The 26,358-nt window shown below is 42.3% G+C and overlaps 2 protein-coding genes across 2 annotated transcripts; both read left to right on the top strand.

Moving 5' to 3' along the window:
* The first annotated feature begins 5,447 nt into the window (after positions 1 to 5,447).
* Positions 5,448 to 7,165, top strand: LOC146638229 (TBC1 domain family member 2A-like). Its single transcript, XM_085366924.1, has 4 exons — positions 5,448 to 5,618; positions 5,703 to 5,888; positions 6,513 to 6,634; positions 6,964 to 7,165. The coding sequence occupies exons 1-4, from the start codon at positions 5,448 to 5,450 to the stop codon at positions 7,163 to 7,165; spliced, it is 681 nt and encodes a 226-aa protein (XP_085223050.1).
* Positions 7,166 to 19,141: 11,976 nt separating this feature from the next.
* On the top strand, positions 19,142 to 20,858 carry LOC146638228 (TBC1 domain family member 2A-like). The gene is made up of 4 exons (XM_085366913.1): positions 19,142 to 19,312; positions 19,397 to 19,582; positions 20,206 to 20,327; positions 20,657 to 20,858. The coding sequence occupies exons 1-4, from the start codon at positions 19,142 to 19,144 to the stop codon at positions 20,856 to 20,858; spliced, it is 681 nt and encodes a 226-aa protein (XP_085223039.1).
* The last annotated feature ends 5,500 nt before the right edge of the window (positions 20,859 to 26,358 follow it).

Here is a 26,358-nt window from a genome sequence, read left to right as displayed (position 1 = left end):
TAAAGTCTCTAACTCAGTGAAGCATTATTGGTCCCGTCTGTTTGGATAAATATAGTAAGTTGATGTATGTCCATTTATTGACACATTTTCTTAAGTGCTTATCCAGTTCAGGATCACAGTGGAGCTGCAGCTGGATATGTTCACTAAATAAACCTTACAAAAGTTAACAATAAACCTGCATCCATGTACGTTGTTGTCCACAGGATGAGAAAATCAAACTGGAACACTGTGGAACATGTTAATAAATGTTTGTGTGTTTATGCCTGTGTCTTTCACAGGAGGCGCTGGAAGGTTTCCCTAATAGTTCCTGGTGAATCAAAGCAGAACCATAAAGGTTGCTGGACTGCATGATGGCCTTACCCCTGAGCAGTCATCCTGTTAAAGGATGAACCAGTTAGAAGCTGTTTTCAAAGTAGCTGAGCAGATTTCATCTCAAGTAAGCGATTAACTGTTTGTTCATCTGTTCCGCCACTTAAAGAGCATTTAAGGACGTCTTTTGAGTGTCCAGTTGAATTAATTCTACTGGCTCTCATGGTCATTTGTTATTATAGTCATATTTTTCATGTTCATCCAGCTATTTAGTAAATTCTATCTATTTAGTAATATCCGTCAGCTATAAAATGTAATATAAATATAAAAATATCTAAATATCTCCTGCCCTTTATGTTTTAATGATGTAAGTCTGTTATCGTGTTACATTAGCATTCCTCACATATCAATGAGATGCTGTACAGTACAATCCTACTGACACAGCAGAGGGATAACGACAGCTATTCAACATCGTTACACGACACATTCGAGCTGCATGACGCAGACAAAGTGACTAAATCATCTTTTTGTGGTTTATTGTCTTCAAACCAGCAGACAAAGCCGATGGCAGAAGATGTCGGAGAAGAACTTCAGGCCGTGGACTGAAAAGGTATTTTTTTCTTGTTATCAAAAGACATTTGGAGTGGCAGCTTCTACAACTGGTTGTGCTAAAGTAAAGCTTACAGTCTAAGAAATCACAGTGTTGATATTCAGCACAAAGAGAAAAGCTCACTTGTTTGAATTTATTTACAATCATAGTTTTATAAATTCTGACTGTAAACAGCTTTTACAGCTTTGATATTGTTTGACACTCGATATCAGGTGATAGGGCTTAATTTAAAGGTTTCTGTGTCCCAATGAGCCATTTACACTGATCAGTGTCAGTTTAACTGTAACACATTCATTATTTAGATTCAACAAAGAAATAACTGAATGTAAAAAATGGCAGCCCTCAGGCAGGTTTATAGAGATACATGCATGCATTATGAAATTTATGTATCCCAGATAATTGTTATTCATCTAGTCATGGCAGACCTACCTCTTCCTCCCAAGTTAACTGCAACCCAAAATAACTAGTGGGGCTATTTACACACTCACAACCAGTGTGGGGTAAAAAGAGCCACCAAAAAACTGTCAGCCACAGATGTGCTAGAAGAGTTAGAAGCTCTACTTATGGAGAAACTTTCTAAGTCTAACAGGGGACAGGAACTCCTGCCCAAGTAACATGATATAAGCCCACATACAGCCCAGCCATAAAGTGAACCAAGTTAAAGACAGCATGGGACCAAATGCATGTAACCAGCCTGCACCCACCTGACATTTCTTCCTCCTGAATTAAATGAATGAAGGGATGAAAGTTAAATGACTACAAACCTAAAGCCACTAGTTCCCACACTGGAGCTCCCTGACACTGTGTGTTAACTGTATTTAGCTTGTATCAACAGTTGTAACAGGCTAAGCCACCTGAGACACTGCATTGAATTTGTTCCTGTCTTACTGGTTTCAGCTGACTGGTTTCAACTCAGATATTCTGCTTTTTCCTTTCAGTAGATCAAAGCAGCTCGTGCTCCTTCTGCTTCCAATTTAGAAGAAGAAGAAGAAGGTGAAGGCTTCAGCGAAGTGGCGTTCATGGTCTCAGTGAACAGTCACGGTCACACACTGCATGTGGTTTTAAAAGCAACATGTCTGTTCACCACAACAATGGAGATGTGTAATATTAGTGCAGCTATGGTTTGTTCTTGAACATCAGTTCTGTTTTCTACTTTGATCACTCAGACCAAAAAAGTGTTGTTTTCAGATTCTTTCTTTTAAATCTATAAAGCACCTGTTCATTTTTTTTATTACAATTAGTTTCACATAAATGTTAGTGTTTCCTTTTATGATCTTTTAATGCTTACACTACACTGTACATGAAATCAAACCTAATAATGAGGCAGATAACATTCCTGTTACGATCCAGACTAGTGGTCTTACTGGGGCCGGTGAACAGGACTGTAAGCTTGCCATTGTGCCAGTTAAAGTAAAATCAAAGAGAGGTCAAAGAATAGTGGAAACGTATGCCTTTCTGGACCAAGGGAGTTCAGCATCCTTTTGTACAGCGGGTCTTATGGACAAGCTGAATATTGCTGGGAGGAGGACAAAGATTCTCCTGCGCACCATGGGACAGGAGAAAGTGGTGGACAGTTTCATTGTACCTGAACTTGAAGTTGCTGGATTGGACAGTGACATGTACTGTGATATGCCTAACCTCTTCACTCAGCATAAAATGCCTGTAGATATTGGTAACATCTCAAATCAACAGGACCTGGTTGACTGGCCACATTTGAAGCATGTTCATTTGCCAGAAATTAAGGCCAATGTTGAGCTTTTGATTGGCATGAATATGCCCAGAGCTCTAGAACCTTTGGAGGTCATCCGGAGTGTAGGTGATGGACCCTTTGCCATTAGGACTGTGCTCGGCTGGACTGTGAATGGGCCACTTAATCGAGAATGCTGTGGAAGGCCAGGATGTTTGGCAACAGTTACCGCCAACAGAGTTTCTGCTGTCACACTGGACAAGCTATGGAAACAGCAGTTCAAGATGGATTTTCCTGAGAGCAGCAATGATGAACAGATGGGGCTGTCAAAGGAAGACTTGAAGTTCCTGGAATTGGCCAGCAAGATGGTGACTTTGGGGGATTGGCACTACAGCATTGCCCTGCCACTAAAAGACCGAGACATAAGAATGCCTGACAACTGTGCAATTGAGCAACGAGCCTTAGGTTTGAAGAAAAGGTTCATCAGAGATAAAGACTTTCATAAAGACTACACTGCCTTCATGACAGATCTTATATCTAGAGGATATGCAAAGAGAGTCCCAGTCACAGAATTAGAGCGCCAGAAATGGGGAAGGATTAAACGTAACTTTGTTCCTGGAGATGTGGTCCTTATAGTGGATGATTCTGCACCTCGTGGTTCTTGGCTCATTGGGAGAGTCACCGGAGCTGCACCAGATGAAAGGGGGCTTGTGCGTCAGGTCTGGATTAAGACCCCAACCAGCCATGTGTGCAGACCCATCACAAAGATATGCCTTCTTCAGGAGGCCTCTGACCCATGACTATGACATTTTTGACACAGTGTGACATAACTAACTTTGAATTGACTTTAATGTTATGAGATGTACATCAGACTGACTATATTTAGGCTAAGTGCTGGTAACCTCTGGCCCATGACTGACTGACCATGTGCAGACAGAAGAAAAGAAGAGAAGACATGAGAAAATAACTTTGGTGGACTTTTGAGTATGTTATGTTGTCTCACTGGGTGTCTGTGATATGATGAAGTGTGTGTTGTGAGTTATGGTGTTGGATGTGTAATTATTACTGTAAAAATGTAATAATTAGGGGCCGGAATGTTGTGGATAGGCGTAGCTTTGGGTCACGTGGTGTCAGTAATAGTGATTGCTATATCACCTGTTCACGGCCCGAGGGAAATTTTGTGAATGAGTGGGTGATGGGGGAAGTCGACTTTTGCTGACCGCTCAAGCGTCCCAAGGCGTTCCCAGGCCAGCCGAGAGATATAATCTCTCCAGCGTGTCCTGGGTCTGCCCCGGGGCCTGCTCCCGGTGGGACATGCCTGGAACACCTCACCCAGGAGGCGCCCAGGGGGCATCCTTGTCAGATGCCCGAACCACCTCAGCTGGCTCCTTTCGATGTGGAGCAGCAGCTGCTCTACTCTGAGCCCCTCCCGGACGGCCGAACTTCTCACCCTATCTCTAAGGGAGAGGCCAGCCACCCTTCGGAGGAAGCTCATTTCTGCCGCTTGTATACGCGATCTCGTTCTTTCGGTCACTACCCACAGCTCGTGGCCATAGGTGAGGGTAGGGATTGTAACATTGTAAACATAATACAATTTTACATTATGTTACTGTCAGAGTCGGACGGTGCCCCGACCGGTCGACCTGTGTGTGTGTGTTTTTTTGTTCTCCTCTCTCGCTCCGCTTTTTCTCCGCTGCGATTGTTACCTCCGACCCGTAAGTGCTGCCACTCTGAGCTGCCTAATAAGCCTGGACGCGATCGAGACGGAGAGACGGAAGGGGACACTTCACTGATTCTAGGGAGTTTTGTGGACACACGAGGGGAGACGGGGAGAGGAGCACTGAAGGGACTTGCACTGTGGATAACTGTGGATTGATTTTGGCTTCACTGTAAATAAAGACACTGTTCAACTTAAACGAGAAGTCCGCGTCTAGGTTCGCTAACTCACCACCCTTAACAGCTACAATTTAACATCATGTAAAATTGTAACATCATGTTTACAATGTTACAATTTGTAAATTGTAACATTGTAAACATAATGTTACAATTTTATATGATGTTAAACTGTAACATAATGTAAAATTGTAACATTATGTTTACAATGTTACAATTTGTAAATTGTAACATTGTAAACATAATGTTACAATTTTATATGATGTTAAACTGTAACATAATGTAAAATTGTAACATTATGTTTACAATGTTACAATTTTACATTATGTTAAATTGTAACATAATGCTTAACAGATAATGGTTATCCTCTTTTTATATCATACATCATTGTCTCTGTAGGAGGGTCTGGAGCACCCCCTGCTGAGCCGCTGGGCTCAGTACCTTGCAGGCAGGTCCGACGATGACTTCATCATCTCACCTGAGCTCAAAATTCTGGTGCGTGAAGGCGTCCCTCGGGAGTATCGGCAGAGAGTGTGGCGCTGTTTGGTCCGAGCCAGAACTTTGACAAGCCAAGAGTGCCACACGCAACGCTATCAGCAGGTACAGCTGTAGAGAGAGAGAGTGCTTTATCCGCACCTGAGCACAGGTGGCTCCTCCTTCTTCCTGTTGGGAATGCTGGCGAGCACTCAGTAATCCTGTTCTGTTTCCAGCTGTGTGAGAAGAGTCGGACAGCTCCTAATCCTGCCTCCAGGCAGGTCCAGCTGGACCTTCACCGAACCCTGACGACCAATCAGCACTTCTCCTCGCCGTCCAGCCCCGCCCTCCAGCCCCGCCCTCCAGCAGCTCCGCCGCATCCTTCTGGCCTTCTCCGGGCATAACCCTGCCATTGGCTACTGCCAGGTACTCAACAGGTCAGAACAAAAGTATAAATTTTATATCTGAGTTCTTATGTGGACCCGCCTTCCAGGCAGAACCTCACCTTCCATCAATGTCCACAGGTTAGCGGCCCTCGCTCTGCTGGTCCTCCAAAGTGACGAAGACGCCTTCTGGTGTCTGGTGGCAGTGGTGGAAGCCATCATGCCTCAGGACTACTACACCAAGAATCTGGTGGCCTCTCAGGTCAGCAGACACACTCACCTGCTTGCCTGCTGTGATCTGTTTTAGTGATCAGTGAGGCTGATCTCTGTGAGTCTTTGTGCTCAGGCGGACCAGCGCGTGCTGAAGGACTTCATGGCGGAGAAGCTTCCTCGCCTGGCATCTCACTTTGAGGATCACAACATTGACGTCTCTCTGGTCACCTTCAACTGGTTCCTGGTGGTTTTTGTGGAGAGTCTGCCCAGCGACATCCTGATGCCTCTGTGGGACGCCTTCCTGTATGAGGGTACCAAGGTACCATACACCCGAACACACCATGACAGAAATGCAGACAACACTTGAATGCACCACAGTAGTGTCCATGGAAACAAAAATTATTTTGTTTTCACCTTTAGATGTCTTTATTTACATTTTAGGAGTAATAAGACATTGTTTACTAAGCATGGGGAACTGTCATGTGACATGAAATAGGAGTGGGAAAGCAGATCATTCTAGTAACGACCTCACAGTCTACCACAAGCAGCGTAAATCCAGACGATGAGCGGGACAATGGCTTTGGGCTTGTTTCTGCAATGTGACAAATGCAGCACAGCTTTTACATCGTTTGTCTCAGGAAATAAAATCACAGTTCAGACACAGAAATATATACCACACAGGGATAAATGCTGACAACAGCTTCAGCCACGTAGATCCAACCCAAAAGTTTAATTTAAACTTAAAGCTCAACTACCAAGTAAGTTAATATTATCTGGCAACTGAGGAACCAAGTGGCTTATTGGAAATCGATCAGAGCTGTAATGAGTAAAGGGCCCAACTGCACCACAACTGAAAGAGTAATTTTATGACTCACCTCCTCAAAGTTTCCAATTAATTGTGTGGCGTGAGTGTCCTGTTATGAAATGCGTGTCTGTGCTGCAGGTGATCTTCAGATACACTCTGGCTCTGTTCAAATACAAAGAGGACGACATCCTGAAGATTCACGACAGCGTGGAGATCTGCCAGTACCTACGCTTCTTCACAAAGACCGTCTCCAATGCCAGGTACGCACTCGCCTCCACCCGCCTTAATCTACGAGCTGTTACACTCTCAGAAGTGTAGCGGATGTAGCTGTTGAATCTTTGAGCTTCAAACCCTTTTTACTGAAATTTTGTGAGAAGTTTAAATTTCCCTGATCACAGTAACAACGATTTAAAGATTTTTAAGTATCTGCAGCTCTCGGATACATGTGGTCCAGTCAGTCCAGTATTTCCTGCTCAAACTGCAGTACCTGAAGTATCAAGCAGCATAAAACAGAAACACTCAAGCTGATCAGTTTCCAGTTCCTCTGTGTTGGTGATCGAGTCCTTTCCACCTGCGTGTGTCCATGCAGGAAGCTGACCAGCATCGCCTTCAACGACATGAACCCATTCCCCAGCCGGCTGCTGAGGAACCGGCGAGTGCTCCACCTGGAGCGCCTGCAGGCGGAGCTGCGTGAGCTGGAGGAGCAGCACAAGGAGTTCATCACCGAGAGCGTCGTACGGAAAGACAAAGAGCTCGACGTCATGGTGAGCGAGGACGACGAGGACCTCTGATCACACGGGACGCTTCAGCTGCTCACTTCGAGACGACGATGAGTTTTCCATGAGTTCAAGAGAATTTCACTAAACCGGCTGTTAACTGGTTTCCTTCACACTAAACACAGGATTGTGTCAGGTTCACCATCTCTACTAACACTACAAGGAAACAGAAGCATACAGATTTAACTGCATCACATCTCTGAAACAAGCTTGCAGTAAACAAATGTGTACTGTGTTCACGTGTGTAATAAGTCAGGCTGCAGAAATGTGCAGATGTATTTCAGTGAATTCATTTGGATTAATATGTGATAGCTTATTTATTTCATTGCATCTTTTGCTTTATACCTAAAAATGCGTGACATTTCTAAATGTAGTCACATCCCTATGAAACATGGTTGATTATCAGCTGTAGTCACAGCTGGTGATAAAGTAATTAAAATGTCCAGCTATTCAAAAATAGGGCATTCTGCACAATGAGTACTTTTTGGTACTTGAAGTATATTTTGATGCTGATGCTTCAGGGCATTGTGCTGCATTGTCGAAGCTCTCTGGGCTTCCGGTTAGAACGACCTCACAGTGTTTTATTTTGATCTGGTGTAAAGTGCATTGTGCAGAAATGACAGCATGATAGTCACATGATAAAACTGACTTTTCTTTTTTTTTAAAATTTTACTGGGTGTGCATCTTGTTCAAATGTCTTTTTCAGCATTTGTACATAAATATTCTGTATATAAATATTTGATTTTCATTTATTTTACAGAGTCCTTTATTTTGTTTCACAAATATGACATTCATGTCAAATGACATCTGCAGACTTTATAATGACCAGCAGGGGGCAGTGTATTGCAGTCTATGAGAACATTTACTGAGACCTGTTTCATGCACTAGTTTCATGTCTCATTGAATCCAACATGATGTTGATTTTGTAAATTAAGGTCACATCTTCATCACATCTAATTTCAAAGCACTGATCATTTTTTTAAAAAAATGAATTCCATACCAATTGCAGGAATAAAATAGGAATAAATAACAAACGAGAAATACATACAAAACAAGAGAAAGGCACACATGAGAGAACAGGTCACATGACAGCACAGCATTATCTACCCACAATTTGAACTAAATAACAGATAGCACAGGCAATGAAAACAAACGGAAATCAGAATAAATTTAAAAACTTTTATTGATGTTAACTTGAAGTGCTGAATTAGCCCTGTTGTCAGTTCAAATCACTTCAATCTATAGCGCACTTTAAGGTCTTTAGACCTTAAAAAGTAATACACTGCAAGGTAAGCTTGCAGCATCTTACTTTAAGGTCAACTGTGAAACTTTGTGGAAAGCCTGAGACAAGTTGATGAGTCAGTGAAGCGCACTTCCTTCTGATGACGGCTATACTGAGGTGAGTTTTTAAGCATATCCTGAACTTTATTCATTATTAGACTTCTGACACCTGGCAAATAAACTCTCATGCGATATGAGAACATAACAGCAAAAAGCCAGTAGCTGGTACATGAATGGATAAAAATTGGATCCCTCAGGGAGGCGCCACCACTTGATCTTCTCCACCGTCGTGGTTGGTGTTCTTCGTCGTCGTTGGCCAAGGTTGAGTCGGAGATCCATCACAAGTAGCCGATGTTGAGGGCCAATATTGGTTGATGGTATGACTTTTACGTTCGTGACTAGGCTGAGATGGGGTAGCCAGTAGTCGATTTGGGTGTCTCTGCCGCCGCTGGAGTACGTGATGAGGTGTGCCGGCTTCTTTTTGAAGAAGGTGTTGGTCACGGCAAGATCGTGGGCCTCTGCGTAGTCCAGTACCCGGCAACCGTCGTCGTTTCTGGTCCCAAATCCTTGGCCGCCATGGAATCGGTGATATCCGTCTCTCCCCTTGCCTACATGTCCATTTAGGTCGCCGCCTACCGCCACGTGTTCCTCAGGGCTAATTGTTTGCAGGTGGTCGTCGAGGGCGCGCCAGAATTCTGTCTTCTCCTCGTCGGGGCAGTTGGTCTGTGGTGCATAGCAGGAGATAATCCGTAGGACGGTCGGGTCGGCGTCGATCTTCACTGACATGATGCGATCCGATATGCGGGTAACTTCGACCACGTTGTGCCGGAGCTTTATTATTAGACTTCTGACACCTGGCAAATAAACTCTCACGCGATATGAGAACATAACAGCAAAAAGCCAGTAGCTGGTACATGAATGGATAAAAATTGGATCCCTCTTAGATTGAATTGGTTGCCCTCTTATATTACGTTGTTTTGAACCTAACCGCATCCACTGAATTAATGCAGTTTTCAGGACAGTAAAAACAGAGAACTCTGATATACACAATTTCTGATTGCTGATAGTGTTTCTTAATGCAAAATGGGCTTCCATTTAAAATGCAATTGCTTTATGTTCGATCTTTAGCGAAGAAGGGTCATTTTTGATTCTGTGGACAAGGGATGCAAATGGAATGTGAAGGCAACAGGTAGTAGGGTGAATTAGGGTTTCGTGTGGTCTTCAGTGCATGAATTTTATTGCCACTTTATTTCAACTTTTTATTAATATACTCAAAAGAAAAACAAGAACCACAAAGGAGATTCTTGTGATTCTTGTTTGTGCTATCTGTTTGTGAAAGAAAGCACATTTTACCACATCATACTGTGTTTGCTGCCATTTATTTTACTCGTCCTGCCTGAGTGTCTGGGCTGCGTTTGTCTGTGCACCTTTGTTCTGGCCTTCTGCTGATGGGTTTCACATGCTGGGCTTTCCCTCTTGGTCCACACCCAGCAGCCTGCTGCTGACCACACACAGCCTACAAACTGATCCATCCATGCATCCATCCATGCATGCATGGCCTGGTTATTGTTGAGTTATCACCTCCAGCTCCTTGCTCATAACCAGGTAGATACTGGGCTGGGCCTGATCTCTGAGCTCAATAACAATGACAAAAATGCCAAACACTTTACTCTTCATGGTAAAAAATGTTTATAATACAGTAAAAACTGGATGTAGCCAAAATCAGTGTTTTATATACAGTGTAAGTGAACAACATTGCTACACTGCTGGTGTTTGATTGATAGAGGCTTTCTTTATAAGAACTATGATATCATTTCTTTTGCTGATTAACAGTTTTTATATAATTTTTATATCATATATAGCTTTCAAGAAGCCAAAGATCACTGGACGAAAAGACTACAGACCTGTGGCTCTGACATCTGGTCAGGAAGTCTTTTGAGCACCTGGTTCTCTCCTATCTTAAGACCCTCACGGCCCCCCTCCTGGACCCCCTGCAGTTTGCATACAGAGCCAACAGGTCTGTAGACGATGCCATCAACATGGCCCTACACTTTGTCCTGCAGAATCTATGCTAGGATCCTGTTTGTGGACTTCAGCTCTACCTTCAACACCATCCTTTCAGATCTTCTTCAAGGATTTCTTTCCCAGATGAATGTGCCTGATCCCATCTGCCGGTGGATCACTGACTTCCTGACGGACAGGAAGCAACCAGTGAGGCTGGGGAAGAATGTCTTGGACTCCCGGACCATCAGCACGAGCTCCCCTCAGGGCTGTGTTCTTTCTTCTATGCCCTTCTCCCTGTACACCAACTGCTGCACCTCCAACCACCAGTCTGTCAAATTAATTAAGCTTGCAGATGACACCACCATTATTGGACTCCTCTCAGACGGGGATAAGTCTGCCTACAGGATGGAGGCTGAACATCTGGTGTCCTGATGCAGCCGCAACAACCAGGTGCTGAATAAGTGTTATTTTCATTTACCACTGGCCCAAGTACATTTTTATTGGCTTGTGAACAAAGCTGTAGTTTTTGTATTTTTAAATATTAACGCAATTTAATTGAGACATTATTTATATTATTTCACTTTCAATGTGAAAAATGCTGTAAAAACGTTGAAAATAATGGTCACCCCTGTTCGCTGCAATGTAAAATAGTACAACTGCTGTCAGCCTTCATTAAGTTGCATCATTTGAACATTTGCATATTTTTATTCAACTTCTGCAGGATGCTTTGATGAAAGACTCCCTTTTCCCAAGTAGAGGCTTTACTAGAGGTCACAGGAACAGCGCTGCTGTTTTGGATGCGGAAAAATGTTGTCTTTCACTCTACCTGAGCTCAGTGTTTCAGTAAGAGCTCCGCCTCATTGTAGCTGACGCTGAAATGTTTGTGTGGGTTGCCATGACAACACCAGAAGTGCATCTGAGATCGTGTCCAAATTCATGGGCTGCATCCTCCTGAGGACTCGGTGTTCTGACAAAACGTCTTACTTTGGCAAAACGTCCTACCGTAAGTAGTTCATGCGTTCTCGGCGGCTCTAGTGACCCTCGAACTCTCGGCTAGCTATCGAGGTGGTGGATAACATACGTCTCCCCCACAAGAGCACGAATCTACAACTTTTCTACTACTGTTTTTACAAGGCGTACACGGTAAAAACATTATGCTGTTATTTGTTAAGCACTTGTGCACCTTGTGAAAAGAAATAAGTGGCTGAGATGGATGTCATATGTGCTATTGATATTATTTTACTCGTTTCTAGTTTTCACGGTGCTCCATGATTGTGAGAGGAATAAAAAAGAATTGTGGACATCAGTACGAAGCATGGATTCTTTTGACCAGAGTAGATACACTGGTCCCTTGAATATACTAATCTTTTTGAGGTGGGTGACTGTTCCTGTGTATTTACAGAAACAATGGTTGTGATAACCTCAGCTGTTTCAGAGGGTGACTGTTCGTTGCTTTGCGCACTTTTAAATCTGTATACAATGGTTTGTTCCCTTTTTGTGTTCTGAGGTTTAAACAAAGATGTACTAGATGTATTATACCGGTCCCTCGAATCTACAAATCTTTTAGATGTGGATGACTGTTCATTTTCATCTGTGTTTACAGAAACACTGGGTGTTGGAACCTCAGTAGTTTCTTTTTGGCTGACAGACTCTGGAGCTGTACAAGAGGAATAAAGAGCTGCAATGCTTTTGTGAACCTGACCTGGGAAGGGAGAGAAATATATTTTTGTTTTGTTTTTGTTTGTCTTCTTGTTTTTTTTTTTGTTTTTTTTTTATTCATATTTTGAATGAACAGAAACGTTAACAAATATACAACTGGAATAATCATACTGTCAGTTCTCTGTCCGTTTCTTAACAACAACCAACAAATAAGGACTAACAGTAACTAAGACAAACAGACAAACAAACAAACAAACAAACAAAAAAAAAACAAAAAAACCCAAAAAAAAAAACCCAGGAGAAACAAAATCATATACCGCCTCCTGGGAAACATCAGCAAAAACAAAAGTAATGGGGGCAAAACACCCAGGTGCCTAAAAACAAAACATAACCTTGACCACTGATGACATTAAGACAATTTCTTCCCTCTACTGACTTTCAAAGTAAAAAAAAAAGAAAAAGAAAAAAAAAGACAACAACAAAAATACCAATGACACATGAAACCCCCCCCCCCCCCCCCCCCCCCCAAAAGAACATTTATCATAATATCTAGGAGACATTGTCGATGTACACCAAAAAAGGACCCCAGACCTGCTCAAAAATGTCTTCTCTCCCCTTAATTCTGTACATAACCCGTTCATATGATGCCATCTTAGACATTTGTTCAGTCCATTCCCTGAGAGAACAGGGGCTGGATGACTTCCAGTGCCTAAGTATTATCCTGCATCCAGTTATGAAAGCCAGACGCATCCACAATCTCTGTTTTTTTGAAAGGATAATTTGTCTTCTTGTTTTATTTGATTCCTTGTGGGATTTGGATCCAACAAGTAAAGTATGCATATTATGCACACACACAAACACACATGCAGCTATTACCATTTCTTGTATTCTTGAATAAAGACATTGATCTGACACATTTAAAATGCAGCCAATTGTTTTTATTGTTATATTATTAAGAAAAAAGAAAAGGTGGGGGTGGGGGGATGTAAAGAAGAGCTTAAAGGAAAGGGCTAGAGGAGAGAAAACCCCAACAATTAGCAGGGCATTTTTTTACTTGGACAAATTGTTAATAAAGTTTCCATATCTGTAACAATGATGACAGTATAATTGTTTATAAACAATTATATTGACAATTATATGTGTCCAGTATGTTGGCTCATTTTCTTTTACTTTTTGCATTTGAAAATAAAAGTTGGGCTGATTTTGACACCATTACAAGAAGTGTTGTTAATGATTCTTTTTGAATTAAAATCAGGTTACCACAAATTGTTTTTTAATTTAATTTCATTTGAAATGTTTGTCAGTGGGTAAACAATTCGTAATGCAAAGTCAGAAACATCGAGTTATTCTTGTACTGCATGCTTGCAATAAATAAGTTGTCCTAACAGTCAGTCAAAGGAGCTTGGAAAGAAAAGCGTCTGGACTTCTTTGAGTTGAAGTGACTGATATATATATTTTTTGTCTGTTTGTTTTGTTGGTTTTTGTTTTTTGCCCTTTATCACCATTCCTCTTCCCTGCTGTTTTTCTTTCCCTCTTTCTTTCTCCCCTTTCTTTCCCCCAGTCATGTCTGTCCTATGTGTAGCAAGTGAAAATAAAATAAACAATAAAAACAAAGGTGAATCAAATAGACCAATACGGCAAGGCCGGGATGGTCCATTTGGTAAAGTAAATCCGTTAGTTATATTTAACATAATGTTAAATGGTAACATTCTGTTTACAATGTTACAATTTCACATTATGTTAAATGGTAACATTCTGTTAACAATGTTACCATTTTACATTATGTTAAATGGTAACATTCTGTTTACAATGTTACCATTTCACATTGTGTTAAATGGTAATATTCTGTTTACAATGTTACCATTTTACATTATGTTAAATGGTAACATTCTGTTTACAATGTTACCATTTTACATTGTGTTAAATGGTAACATTCTGTTTACAATGGTACCATTTTACATTGTGTTAAATGGTAACATTCTGTTTACAATGTTACCATTTCACATTGTGTTAAATGGTAACATTCTGTTTACAATGTTACCATTTTACATTGTGTTAAATGGTAACATTCTGTTTACAATGTTACCATTTTACATTATGTTAAATGGTAACATTATGTTTACGATGTTACCATTTTACATTATGTTAAATTGTAACATTATGTTTACAATGTTACCATTTTACATTATGTTAAATGGTAACATTATGTTTACGATGTTACCATTTTACATTATGTTAAATTGTAACATTCTGTTTACAATGTTAACATTTACATTATGTTAAATTGTAACATTATGTTTACGATGTTACCATTTTACATTATGTTAAATTGTCAGTAGGCCTGGTACCGGAACCGGTACTGGACCCCCTTTTACTTTCAGCCATCAGAAGAGGGTACACTGTGGTCATAACAATACTCAGACTGTAGCATTTAAAGGTCCCAAAGTGTACCAGGAAAATATCCCCCGCACGATTACACCAGCAGCCTGAATTGTGAATGTGAGGGAGGATGGATCCATGCTTTCATGTTGTTCACTCCAGGCTGATATAAAAATGATATAACTAATACTACTTCTACTAATAATGACAATAACAACAAAATAATAATAATAATGTCAAAAATACCAGTAATAATAATAACAATAACAACATAAACAACAACATTACTACTAATAATAATAAAGATAAACAAATGTATTAAAAAATTAATAATGATAATAATAATAATAAAACTGATCATAACAGTAACAATATCAATCATAACAACAACAGTACTAACAACAATAATAACAATAACAATGAAGGTGTTGCTGCAGATCTGAGTCCCGACTCTGCTGCCTTTCTAGTGCGGCAAAGAAAGTAAGAAATAGAAAAAGAAAAACACAAATAAACTGAGTGTGAGGGTTTTTCTACAAGTTACACTGAATATTTGCACAGACATGCTGACTGTTTGCTGGGAGACGTCACCTGTCTTTTATAGAATAGCAGGTAAGCTGTTCTCTGCCGCTGCTCACACACAGACTCACACGTGGTCTGGCAGACCAACTCGTCATCGTACGTGAGCCCCTGTCTGTGACGTCGTCTCTTCCGCTCATCTGGTGAACGCCGTCACAGACGTAATGTCCTGAGAGGAGAAGGCGCACTTATTAACGTCTCATAAACTTTCAAAGCTGACCTGCATTCAGCACATGTGTCTGAAAGCACCCACTCACCGCTGTAAGCTGAGGAGCCCAAACGACTGATCACGCTGACCAACAAATAGCGAGCAGTTTCCTGGGAGAGGGCAGCGGCACCACCCGTTAGCTTAGAAATGGGCTCCATCCATACTTGAAATGAACGGTGTGCCTTTTCCCTTACCTCTTCAGTAAAGGCTGTGTCCTGGCTGATCACCAGCTGCTGTGTCAGAACAATGGGGCTGTTCTTCTTCTCCACGGTGAACGATGGAGTGAACGTAAACCACTTCAGCTGGAGGATCAGCACACTGAAAGAGATGAGACAAAGAGGAGAGGCTCAAAGGAAGACGCAAGGAGGACATGACATGAACAAAACTGACACCGACTGAACTGTGGTGGTTTGAGGCCTTTGGGGACCGATTTGAGGTTACTCACTTTGGCAGGTTCAAGAACAACAGCTCCTCTTTGATCTTCTTAGCTCCGCACTGGCATTCGTAGTCCAACAGGCTGCCCTGCAGCAGGGAGCAGGAGGAACAGGTGCATTAGAGTTAAACTCTTTTACAGATGAATTCACATATTCGTGGGAGCAAGCCTGTTCACAGAATAGAGTCTAAACGAGCTCTTACTTTCAGACTCCAGCCCCGCCCTTCAGCAGCATCCTGCTGGCTGGCACAACCTTGCCATTGGCTGCTGCCAGGGACTCAACAGGTTAGAACAAAAATATAAATATTATATCTGAGTTCTTATGTGGACCCGCCTTCCAGGCAGAACCTCACCTTCCATGAATGTCCACAGGTTAGCGGCCCTCGCTCTGCTGGTCCTCCAAAGTAAGAAAAAATGAGGAAAAAATAAGGAGCAGACCAAGCAAAAGAGGGTATTTAAAGAGACAGTGCTCTTAAGGTGCATTTTTGGCGAGTTTTATTATCTAAATGTCATTGTGTCACTTTCTTATGAGGCTTCAGTGAACTGAAAAAGCTTCTGGGATGAGAGGCGAAACGTCTTCAAAAAAGTTAAAGAAGTCCGGTTGCTTTTTTCCCCCAAGCTCCTTAGAGTTCTCTGAAAATGGTCAGGTAGAAGGACTGGACTGAAAATGAGTAAAAAAGCAGCCAAAGCCCAAGGAAGTTGAAAGACTGGAAACTATTGCTGAGGTCATGTCAGTGTAAAAAGTTACCTACAAGTCTGGCACCTTGGAAGCAAAACATAAAGAAATAAGGTGTAAGGCCAAATGTTTGGTCCTGCAGCCAACCGGACCATGAAATATAGAGCACAGGTGAACAAAGTGAGGCAGCAGTTTGCTGATTTCCACCTTGTGCCTTTCATGTTGATCAGCTTAGTAGTTTGCCAGCTTTCTAGCTGTTAAAGACTTTTGGCGAGAGGTTATTCATATTTGAACTCTAATTGAACCCCTCTTTTTTTTTACTGTTTTTTTGTTTGTTTGTTTTTGGGGTTTTTTGTTGTCTTAGATGGCCTGACTCAGCAGGTGGGGGCAGTTTCTGAGTTTACCTTCGTTCAAACAGTGCAGAAATGGTTTCGCTATGCTCCAGACCGGATGGGTGGTGCAGGACGCCCGATATCCAGCCCCATCATGGAGTAAACTAAAAACAGTAAATAATACATTTAACAAACAAGCAAGCTCTAAATTTAAGCGGAGAGACTGCAGACATAGCCGCACCATTCCAGGGATTTTTGGTTAGCATGAGGGGTCTAGCCAGGACCCTTACTGGATACTGGGTGGGAATCGAACGTGCGACTCCAAAGATGTGTAGTATTACCACTACACTATCCAGCTGCGCTACACTATCCAACAAAAAAAGTTTTTAGAAAATTTGATAAAGTCTGATGCTTAATATTGTAGGGATATTAATATCCCTATGATATTAATACGGATTAATAACACAGAGAAGTCATACTTCTGTTATGACAGAATTAATTGGGTAAATTATATTTACAATTGTAACATTGTAAACTTAATGTTACGATTTTACATCATGTTGCAATTTAACATAATGTGAAATTGTAACATTGTAAACATAATGTTACAATTTTACAATTGTAACATCCATCCATCCATCCATCCATCTTCATCCGCTTTATCCGAGGTCGCGGGGGCAGCAGCCTAAGCAAAGAGGCCCAGACCTCCCTCTCCCCAGCCACCTCCTCCAGCTTATCCGGGGGAACACCAAGGCGTTCCCAGGCCAGCCGAGAGATATAATCTCTCCAGCGTGTCCTGGGTCTGCCCCGGGGCCTCCTCCCGGTGGGACATGCCTGGAACACCTCACCCAGGAGGCGCCCAGGGGGCATCCTTGTCAGATGCCCGAACCACCTCAGCTGGCTCCTTTCGATGTGGAGCAGCAGCTGCTCTACTCTGAGCCCCTCCCGGACGGCCGAACTTCTCACCCTATCTCTAAGGGAGAGGCCAGCCACCCTTCGGAGGAAGCTCATTTCTGCCGCTTGTATACGCGATCTCGTTCTTTCGGTCACTACCCACAGCTCGTGGCCATAGGTGAGGGTAGGGATTGTAACATTGTAAACATAATACAATTTTACATTATGTTACTGTCAGAGTCGGACGGTGCCCCGACCGGTCGACCTGTGTGTGTGTGTTTTTTTGTTCTCCTCTCTCGCTCCGCTTTTTCTCCGCTGCGATTGTTACGCGGTCGCGTAGCAACGGGAGACCTCCGACCCGTAAGTGCTGCCGCTCTGAGCTGCCTACTAAGCCTGGACGCGATCGAGACGGAGAGACGGAAGGGGACACTTCACTGATTCTAGGGAGTTTTGTGGACACACGAGGGGAGACGGGGAGAGGAGCACTGAAGGGACTTGCACTGTGGATAACTGTGGATTGATTTTGGCTTCACTGTAAATAAAGACACTGTTCAACTTAAACGAGAAGTCCGCGTCTAGGTTCGCTAACTCACCACCCTTAACAGCTACAATTTAACATCATGTAAAATTGTAACATCATGTTTACAATGTTACAATTTGTAAATTGTAACATTGTAAACATAATGTTACAATTTTATATGATGTTAAACTGTAACATAAAGTAAAATTGTAACATTATGTTTACGATGTTACAATTTTACATTATGTTAAATTGTTACATAATGTAAAATTGTAACATTATGTTTACAATGTTACAATTTGTAAATTGTAACATTGTAAACATAATGTTACAATTTTATATGATGTTAAACTGTAACATAATGTAAAATTGTAACATTATGTTTACAATGTTACAATTTTAGATTATGTTACATTGTAACATAATGCTTAACAGATAATGGTTATCCTCTTTTTATATCATACATCATTGTCTCTGTAGGAGGGTCTGGAGCACTCCCTGCTGAGCCGCTGGGTTCAGTACCTTGCAGGCAGGTCCGACGATGACTTCATCATCTCACCTGAGCTCAAAATTCTGGTGCGTGAAGGCGTCCCTCGGGAGTATCGGCAGAGAGTGTGGCGCTGTTTGGTCCGAGCCAGAACTTTGACAAGCCAAGAGTGCCACACGCAACGCTATCAGCAGGTACAGCTGTAGAGAGAGAGAGTGCTTTATCCGCACCTGAGCACAGGTGGCTCCTCCTCCTTCCTGTTGGGAATGCTGGCGAGCACTCAGTAATCCTGTTCTGTTTCCAGCTGTGTGAGAAGAGTCGGACAGCTCCTAATCCTGCCTCCAGGCAGGTCCAGCTGGACCTTCACCGAACCCTGACGACCAATCAGCACTTCTCCTCGCCGTCCAGCCCCGCCCTCCAGCCCCGCCCTCCAGCAGCTCCGCCGCATCCTTCTGGCCTTCTCCGGGCATAACCCTGCCATTGGCTACTGCCAGGTACTCAACAGGTCAGAACAAAAGTATAAATTTTATATCTGAGTTCTTATGTGGACCCGCCTTCCAGGCAGAACCTCACCTTCCATGAATGTCCACAGGTTAGCGGCCCTCGCTCTGCTGGTCCTCCAAAGTGACGAAGACGCCTTCTGGTGTCTGGTGGCAGTGGTGGAAGCCATCATGCCTCAGGACTACTACACCAAGAATCTGGTGGCCTCTCAGGTCAGCAGACACACTCACCTGCTTGCCTGCTGTGATCTGTTTTAGTGATCAGTGAGGCTGATCTCTGTGAGTCTTTGTGCTCAGGCGGACCAGCGCGTGCTGAAGGACTTCATGGCGGAGAAGCTTCCTCGCCTGGCATCTCACTTTGAGGATCACAACATTGACGTCTCTCTGGTCACCTTCAACTGGTTCCTGGTGGTTTTTGTGGAGAGTCTGCCCAGCGACATCCTGATGCCTCTGTGGGACGCCTTCCTGTATGAGGGTACCAAGGTACCATACACCCGAACACACCATGACAGAAATGCAGACAACACTTGAATGCACCACAGTAGTGTCCATGGAAACAAAAATGATTTTGTTTTCACCTTTAGATGTCTTTATTTACATTTTAGGAGTAATAAGACATTGTTTACTAAGCATGGGGAACTGTCATGTGACATGAAATAGGAGTGGGAAAGCAGATCATTCTAGTAACGACCTCACAGTCTACCACAAGCAGCGTAAATCCAGACGATGAGCGGGACAATGGCTTTGGGCTTGTTTCTGCAATGTGACAAATGCAGCACAGCTTTTACATCGTTTGTCTCAGGAAATAAAATCACAGTTCAGACACAGAAATATATACCACACAGGGATAAATGCTGACAACAGCTTCAGCCACGTAGATCCAACCCAAAAGTTTAATTTAAACTTAAAGCTCAACTACCAAGTAAGTTAATATTATCTGGCAACTGAGGAACCAAGTGGCTTATTGGAAATCGATCAGAGCTGTAATGAGTAAAGGGCCCAACTGCACCACAACTGAAAGAGTAATTTATGACTCACCTCCTCAAAGTTTCCAATTAATTGTGTGGCGTGAGTGTCCTGTTATGAAATGCGTGTCTGTGCTGCAGGTGATCTTCAGATACACTCTGGCTCTGTTCAAATACAAAGAGGACGACATCCTGAAGATTCACGACAGCATGGAGATCTACCAGTACCTACGCTTCTTCACAAAGACCGTCTCCAATGCCAGGTACGCACTCGCCTCCACCCGCCTTAATCTACGAGCTGTTACACTCTCAGAAGTGTAGCGGATGTAGCTGTTGAATCTTTGAGCTTCAAACCCTTTTTACTGAAATTTTGTGAGAAGTTTAAATTTCCCTGATCACAGTAACAACGATTTAAAGATTTTTAAGTATCTGCAGCTCTCGGATACATGTGGTCCAGTCAGTCCAGTATTTCCTGCTCAAACTGCAGTACCTGAAGTATCAAGCAGCATAAAACAGAAACACTCAAGCTGATCAGTTTCCAGTTCCTCTGTGTTGGTGATCGAGTCCTTTCCACCTGCGTGTGTCCATGCAGGAAGCTGACCAGCATCGCCTTCAACGACATGAACCCATTCCCCAGCCGGCTGCTGAGGAACCGGCGAGTGCTCCACCTGGAGCGCCTGCAGGCGGAGCTGCGTGAGCTGGAGGAGCAGCACAAGGAGTTCATCACCGAGAGCGTCGTACGGAAAGACAAAGAGCTCGACGTCATGGTGAGCGAGGACGACGAGGACCTCTGATCACACGGGACGCTTCAGCTGCTCACTTCGAGACGACGATGAGTTTTCCATGAGTTCAAGAGAATTTTACTAAACCGGCTGTTAACTGGTTTCCTTCACACTAAACACAGGATTGTGTCAGGTTCACCATCTCTACTAACACTACAAGGAAACAGACGCATACAGATTTAACTGCATCACATCTCTGAAACAAGCTTGCAGTAAACAAATGTGTACTGTGTTCACGTGTGTAATAAGTCAGGCTGCAGAAATGTGCAGATGTATTTCAGTGAATTCATTTGGATTAATATGTGATAGCTTATTTATTTCATTGCATCTTTTGCTTTATACCTAAGAATGCGTGACATTTCTAAATGTAGTCACATCCCTATGAAACATGGTTGATTATCAGCTGTAGTCACAGCTGGTGATAAAGTAATTAAAATGTCCAGCTATTCAAAAATAGGGCATTCTGCACAATGAGTACTTTTTGGTACTTGAAGTATATTTTGATGCTGATGCTTCAGGGCATTGTGCTGCATTGTCGAAGCTCTCTGGGCTTCCGGTTAGAACGACCTCACAGTGTTTTATTTTGATCTGGTGTAAAGTGCATTGTGCAGAAATGACAGCATGATAGTCACATGATAAAACTGACTTTTCTTTTTTTTTTTTTAATTTTACTGGGTGTGCATCTTGTTCAAATGTCTTTTTCAGCATTTGTACATAAATATTCTGTATATAAATATTTGATTTTCATTTATTTTACAGAGTCCTTTATTTTGTTTCACAAATATGACATTCATGTCAAATGACATCTGCAGACTATAATGACCAGCAGGGGGCAGTGAATTGCAGTCTATGAGAACATTTACTGAGACCTGTTTCATGCACTAGTTTCATGTCTCATTGAATCCAACATGATGTTGATTTTGTAAATTAAGGTCACATCTTCATCACATCTAATTTCAAAACACTGATCAATTTAAAAAAAAAAAAGAATTCCATACCAATTGCAGGAATAAAATAGGAATAAATAACAAACGAGAAATACATACAAAACAAGAGAAAGGCACACATGAGAGAACAGGTCACATGACAGCACAGCATTATCTACCCACAATTTGAACTAAATAACAGATAGCACAGGCAATGAAAACAAACGGAAATCAGAATAAATTTAAAAACTTTTATTGATGTTAACTTGAAGTGCTGAATTAGCCCTGTTGTCAGTTCAAATCACTTCAATCTATAGCGCACTTTAAGGTCTTTAGACCTTAAAAAGTAATACACTGCAAGGTAAGCTTGCAGCATCTTACTTTAAGGTCAACTGTGAAACTTTGTGGAAAGCCTGAGACAAGTTGATGAGTCAGTGAAGCGCACTTCCTTCTGATGACGGCTATACTGAGGTGAGTTTTTAAGCATATCCTGAACTTTATTCATTATTAGACTTCTGACACCTGGCAAATAAACTCTCATGCGATATGAGAACATAACAGCAAAAAGCCAGTAGCTGGTACATGAATGGATAAAAATTGGATCCCTCAGGGAGGCGCCACCACTTGATCTTCTCCACCGTCGTGGTTGGTGTTCTTCGTCGTCGTTGGCCAAGGTTGAGTCGGAGATCCATCACAAGTAGCCGATGTTGAGGGCCAATATTGGTTGATGGTATGACTTTTACGTTCGTGACTAGGCTGAGATGGGGTCTTCGGACTAGCCAGTAGTCGATTTGGGTGTCTCTGCCGCCGCTGGAGTACGTGATGAGGTGTGCCGGCTTCTTTTTGAAGAAGGTGTTGGTCACGGCAAGATCGTGGGCCTCTGCGTAGTCCAGTACCCGGCAACCGTCGTCGTTTCTGGTCCCAAATCCTTGGCCGCCATGGAATCGGTGATATCCGTCTCTCCCCTTGCCTACATGTCCGTTTAGGTCGCCGCCTACCGCCACGTGTTCCTCAGGGTTAATCGTTTGCAGGTGGTCGTCGAGGGCGCGCCAGAATTCTGTCTTCTCCTCGTCGGGGCAGTTGGTCTGTGGTGCATAGCAGGAGATAATCCGTAGGACGGTCGGGTCGGCGTCGATCTTCACTGACATGATGCGATCCGATATGCGGGTAACTTCGACCACGTTGTGCCGGAGCTTTATTATTAGACTTCTGACACCTGGCAAATAAACTCTCACGCGATATGAGAACATAACAGCAAAAAGCCAGTAGCTGGTACATGAATGGATAAAAATTGGATCCCTCTTAGATTGAATTGGTTGCCCTCTTATATTACGTTGTTTTGAACCTAACCGCATCCACTGAATTAATGCAGTTTTCAGGACAGTAAAAACAGAGAACTCTGATATACACAATTTCTGATTGCTGATAGTGTTTCTTAATGCAAAATGGGCTTCCATTTAAAATGCAATTGCTTTATGTTCGATCTTTAGTGAAGAAGGGTCATTTTTGATTCTGTGGACAAGGGATGCAAATGGAATGTGAAGGCAACAGGTAGTAGGGTGAATTAGGGTTTCGTGTGGTCTTCAGTGCATGAATTTTATTGCCACTTTATTTCAACTTTTTATTAATGTACTCAAAAGAAAAACAAGAACCACAAAGGAGATTCTTGTGATTCTTGTTTGTGCTATCTGTTTGTGAAAGAAAGCACATTTTACCACATCATACTGTGTTTGCTGCCATTTATTTTACTCGTCCTGCCTGAGTGTCTGGGCTGCGTTTGTCTGTGCACCTTTGTTCTGGCCTTCTGCTGATGGGTTTCACATGCTGGGCTTTCCCTCTTGGTCCACACCCAGCAGCCTGCTGCTGACCACACACAGCCTACAAACTGATCCATCCATGCATCCATCCATGCATGCATGGCCTGGTTATTGTTGAGTTATCACCTCCAGCTCCTTGCTCATAACCAGGTAGATACTGGGCTGGGCCTGATCTCTGAGCTCAATAACAATGACAAAAATGCCAAACACTTTACTCTTCATGGTAAAAAATGTTTATAATACAGTAAAAACTGGATGTAGCCAAAATCAGTGTTTTATATACAGTGTAAGTGAACAACATTGCTACACTGCTGGTGTTTGATTGATAGAGGCTTTCTTTATAAGAACTATGATATCATTTCTTTTGCTGATTAACAGTTTTTATATAATTTTTATATCATATATAGCTTTCAAGAAGCCAAAGATCACTGGACGAAAAGACTACAGACCTGTGGCTCTGACATCTGGTCAGGAAGTCTTTTGAGCGCCTGGTTCTCTCCTATCTTAAGACCCTCACGGCCCCCCTCCTGGACCCCCTGCAGTTTGCATACAGAGCCAACAGGTCTGTAGACGATGCCATCAGCATGGCCCTACACTTTGTCCTGCAGAATCTATGCTAGGATCCTGTTTGTGGACTTCAGCTCTACCTTCAACACCATCCTTTCAGACCTTCTTCAAGGATTGCTTTCCCAGATGAATGTGCCTGATCCCATCTGCCGGTGGATCACTGACTTCCTGACGGACAGGAAGCAACCAGTGAGGCTGGGGAAGAATGTCTTGGACTCCCGGACCATCAGCACGAGCTCCCCTCAGGGCTGTGTTCTTTCTTCTATGCCCTTCTCCCTGTACACCAACTGCCGCACCTCCAACCACCAGTCTGTCAAATTAATTAAGCTTGCAGATGACACCACCATTATTGGACTCCTCTCAGACGGGGATAAGTCTGCCTACAGGATGGAGGCTGAACATCTGGTGTCCTGATGCAGCCGCAACAACCAGGTGCTGAATAAGTGTTATTTTCATTTACCACTGGCCCAAGTACATTTTTATTGGCTTGTGAACAAAGCTGTAGTTTTTGTATTTTTAAATATTAACGCAATTTAATTGAGACATTATTTATATTATTTCACTTTCAATGTGAAAAATGCTGGAAAAACGTTGAAAATAATGGTCACCCCTGTTCGCTGCAATGTAAAATAGTACAACTGCTGTCAGCCTTCATTAAGTTGCATCATTTAAACATTTGCATATTTTTATTCAACTTCTGCAGGATGCTTTGATGAAAGACTCCCTTTTCCCAAGTAGAGGCTTTACTAGAGGTCACAGGAACAGCGCTGCTGTTTTGGATGCGGAAAAATGTTGTCTTTCACTCTACCTGAGCTCAGTGTCTCAGTAAGGGCTCCGCCTCATTGTAGCTGACGCTGAAATGTTTGTGTGGGTTGCCATGACAACACCAGAAGTGCATCTGAGATCGTGTCCAAATTCATGGGCTGCATCCTCCTGAGGACTCGGTGTTCTGACAAAACGTCTTACTTTGGCAAAACGTCCTACCGTAAGTAGTTCATGCGTTCTCGGCGGCTCTAGTGACCCTCGAACTCTCGGCTAGCTATCGAGGTGGTGGATAACATACGTCTCCCCCACAAGAGCACGAACCTACAACTTTTCTACTACTGGTTTTACAAGGCGTACACGGTAAAAACATTATGCTGTTATTTGTTAAGCACTTGTGCACCTTGTGAAAAGAAATAAGTGGCTGAGATGGATGTCATATGTGCTATTGATATTATTTTACTCGTTTCTAGTTTTCACGGTGCTCCATGATTGTGAGAGGAATAAAAAAGAATTGTGGACATCAGTACGAAGCATGGATTCTTTTGACCAGAGTAGATACACTGGTCCCTTGAATATACTAATCTTTTTGAGGTGGGTGACTGTTCCTGTGTATTTACAGAAACAATGGTTGTGATAACCTCAGCTGTTTCAGAGGGTGACTGTTCGTTGCTTTGCGCACTTTTAAATCTGTATACAATGGTTTGTTCCCTTTTTGTGTTCTGAGGTTTAAACAAAGATGTACTAGATGTATTATACCGGTCCCTCGAATCTACAAATCTTTTAGATGTGGATGACTGTTCATTTTCATCTGTGTTTACAGAAACACTGGGTGTTGGAACCTCAGTAGTTTCTTTTTGGCTGACAGACTCTGGAGCTGTACAAGAGGAATAAAGAGCTGCAATGCTTTTGTGAACCTGACCTGGGAAGGGAGAGAAATATATTTTTGTTTTGTTTTTGTTTGTCTTCTTGTTTTATTTTATTCCTTGTGGGATTTGGATCCAACAAGTAAAGTATCCATATTATGCACACACACAAACACACATGCAGCTATTACCATTTCTTGTATTCTTGAATAAAGACATTGATCTGACACATTTAAAATGCAGCCAATTGTTTTTATTGTTATATTATTAAGAAAAAAGAAAAGGTGGGGGGATGTAAAGAAGAGCTTAAAGGAAAGGGCTAGAGGAGAGAAATCCCCAACAATTAGCAGGGCATTTTTTTACTTGGACAAATTGTTAATAAAGTTTCCATATCTGTAACAATGATGACAGTATAATTGTTTATAAACAATTATATTGACAATTATATGTGTCCAGTATGTTGGCTCATTTTCTTTTACTTTTTGCATTTGAAAGTAAAAGTTCGGCTGATTTTGACACCATTACAAGAAGTGTTGTTAATGATTCTTTTTGAATTAAAATCAGGTTACCACAA

The sequence above is a fragment of the Diplotaxodon limnothrissa genome, linkage group LG2 (genome assembly GCF_057381915.1).
Source record: "Diplotaxodon limnothrissa isolate DT_005_m linkage group LG2, D_limnothrissa_male_GT1.1, whole genome shotgun sequence".
Lineage (NCBI taxonomy): Eukaryota > Metazoa > Chordata > Actinopteri > Cichliformes > Cichlidae > Diplotaxodon > Diplotaxodon limnothrissa.
Note: the sequence above shows the minus strand (reverse complement) of the source record. Positions and strands in the feature narration are given on the sequence as shown.

Coding starts and splice junctions, on each gene's coding strand:
- LOC146638228 (XM_085366913.1), top strand. CDS start 19,142: ATGTGGACCCGCCTTCCAGGCAGAACCTCACCTTCCATGAATGTCCAC. Junction 19,313..19,396: donor AGAATCTGGTGGCCTCTCAG/GTCAGCAGACAC, acceptor CTTTGTGCTCAG/GCGGACCAGCGCGTGCTGAA. Junction 20,328..20,656: donor AAGACCGTCTCCAATGCCAG/GTACGCACTCGC, acceptor GTGTCCATGCAG/GAAGCTGACCAGCATCGCCT.
- LOC146638229 (XM_085366924.1), top strand. CDS start 5,448: ATGTGGACCCGCCTTCCAGGCAGAACCTCACCTTCCATCAATGTCCAC. Junction 5,619..5,702: donor AGAATCTGGTGGCCTCTCAG/GTCAGCAGACAC, acceptor CTTTGTGCTCAG/GCGGACCAGCGCGTGCTGAA. Junction 5,889..6,512: donor TCCTGTATGAGGGTACCAAG/GTACCATACACC, acceptor TCTGTGCTGCAG/GTGATCTTCAGATACACTCT.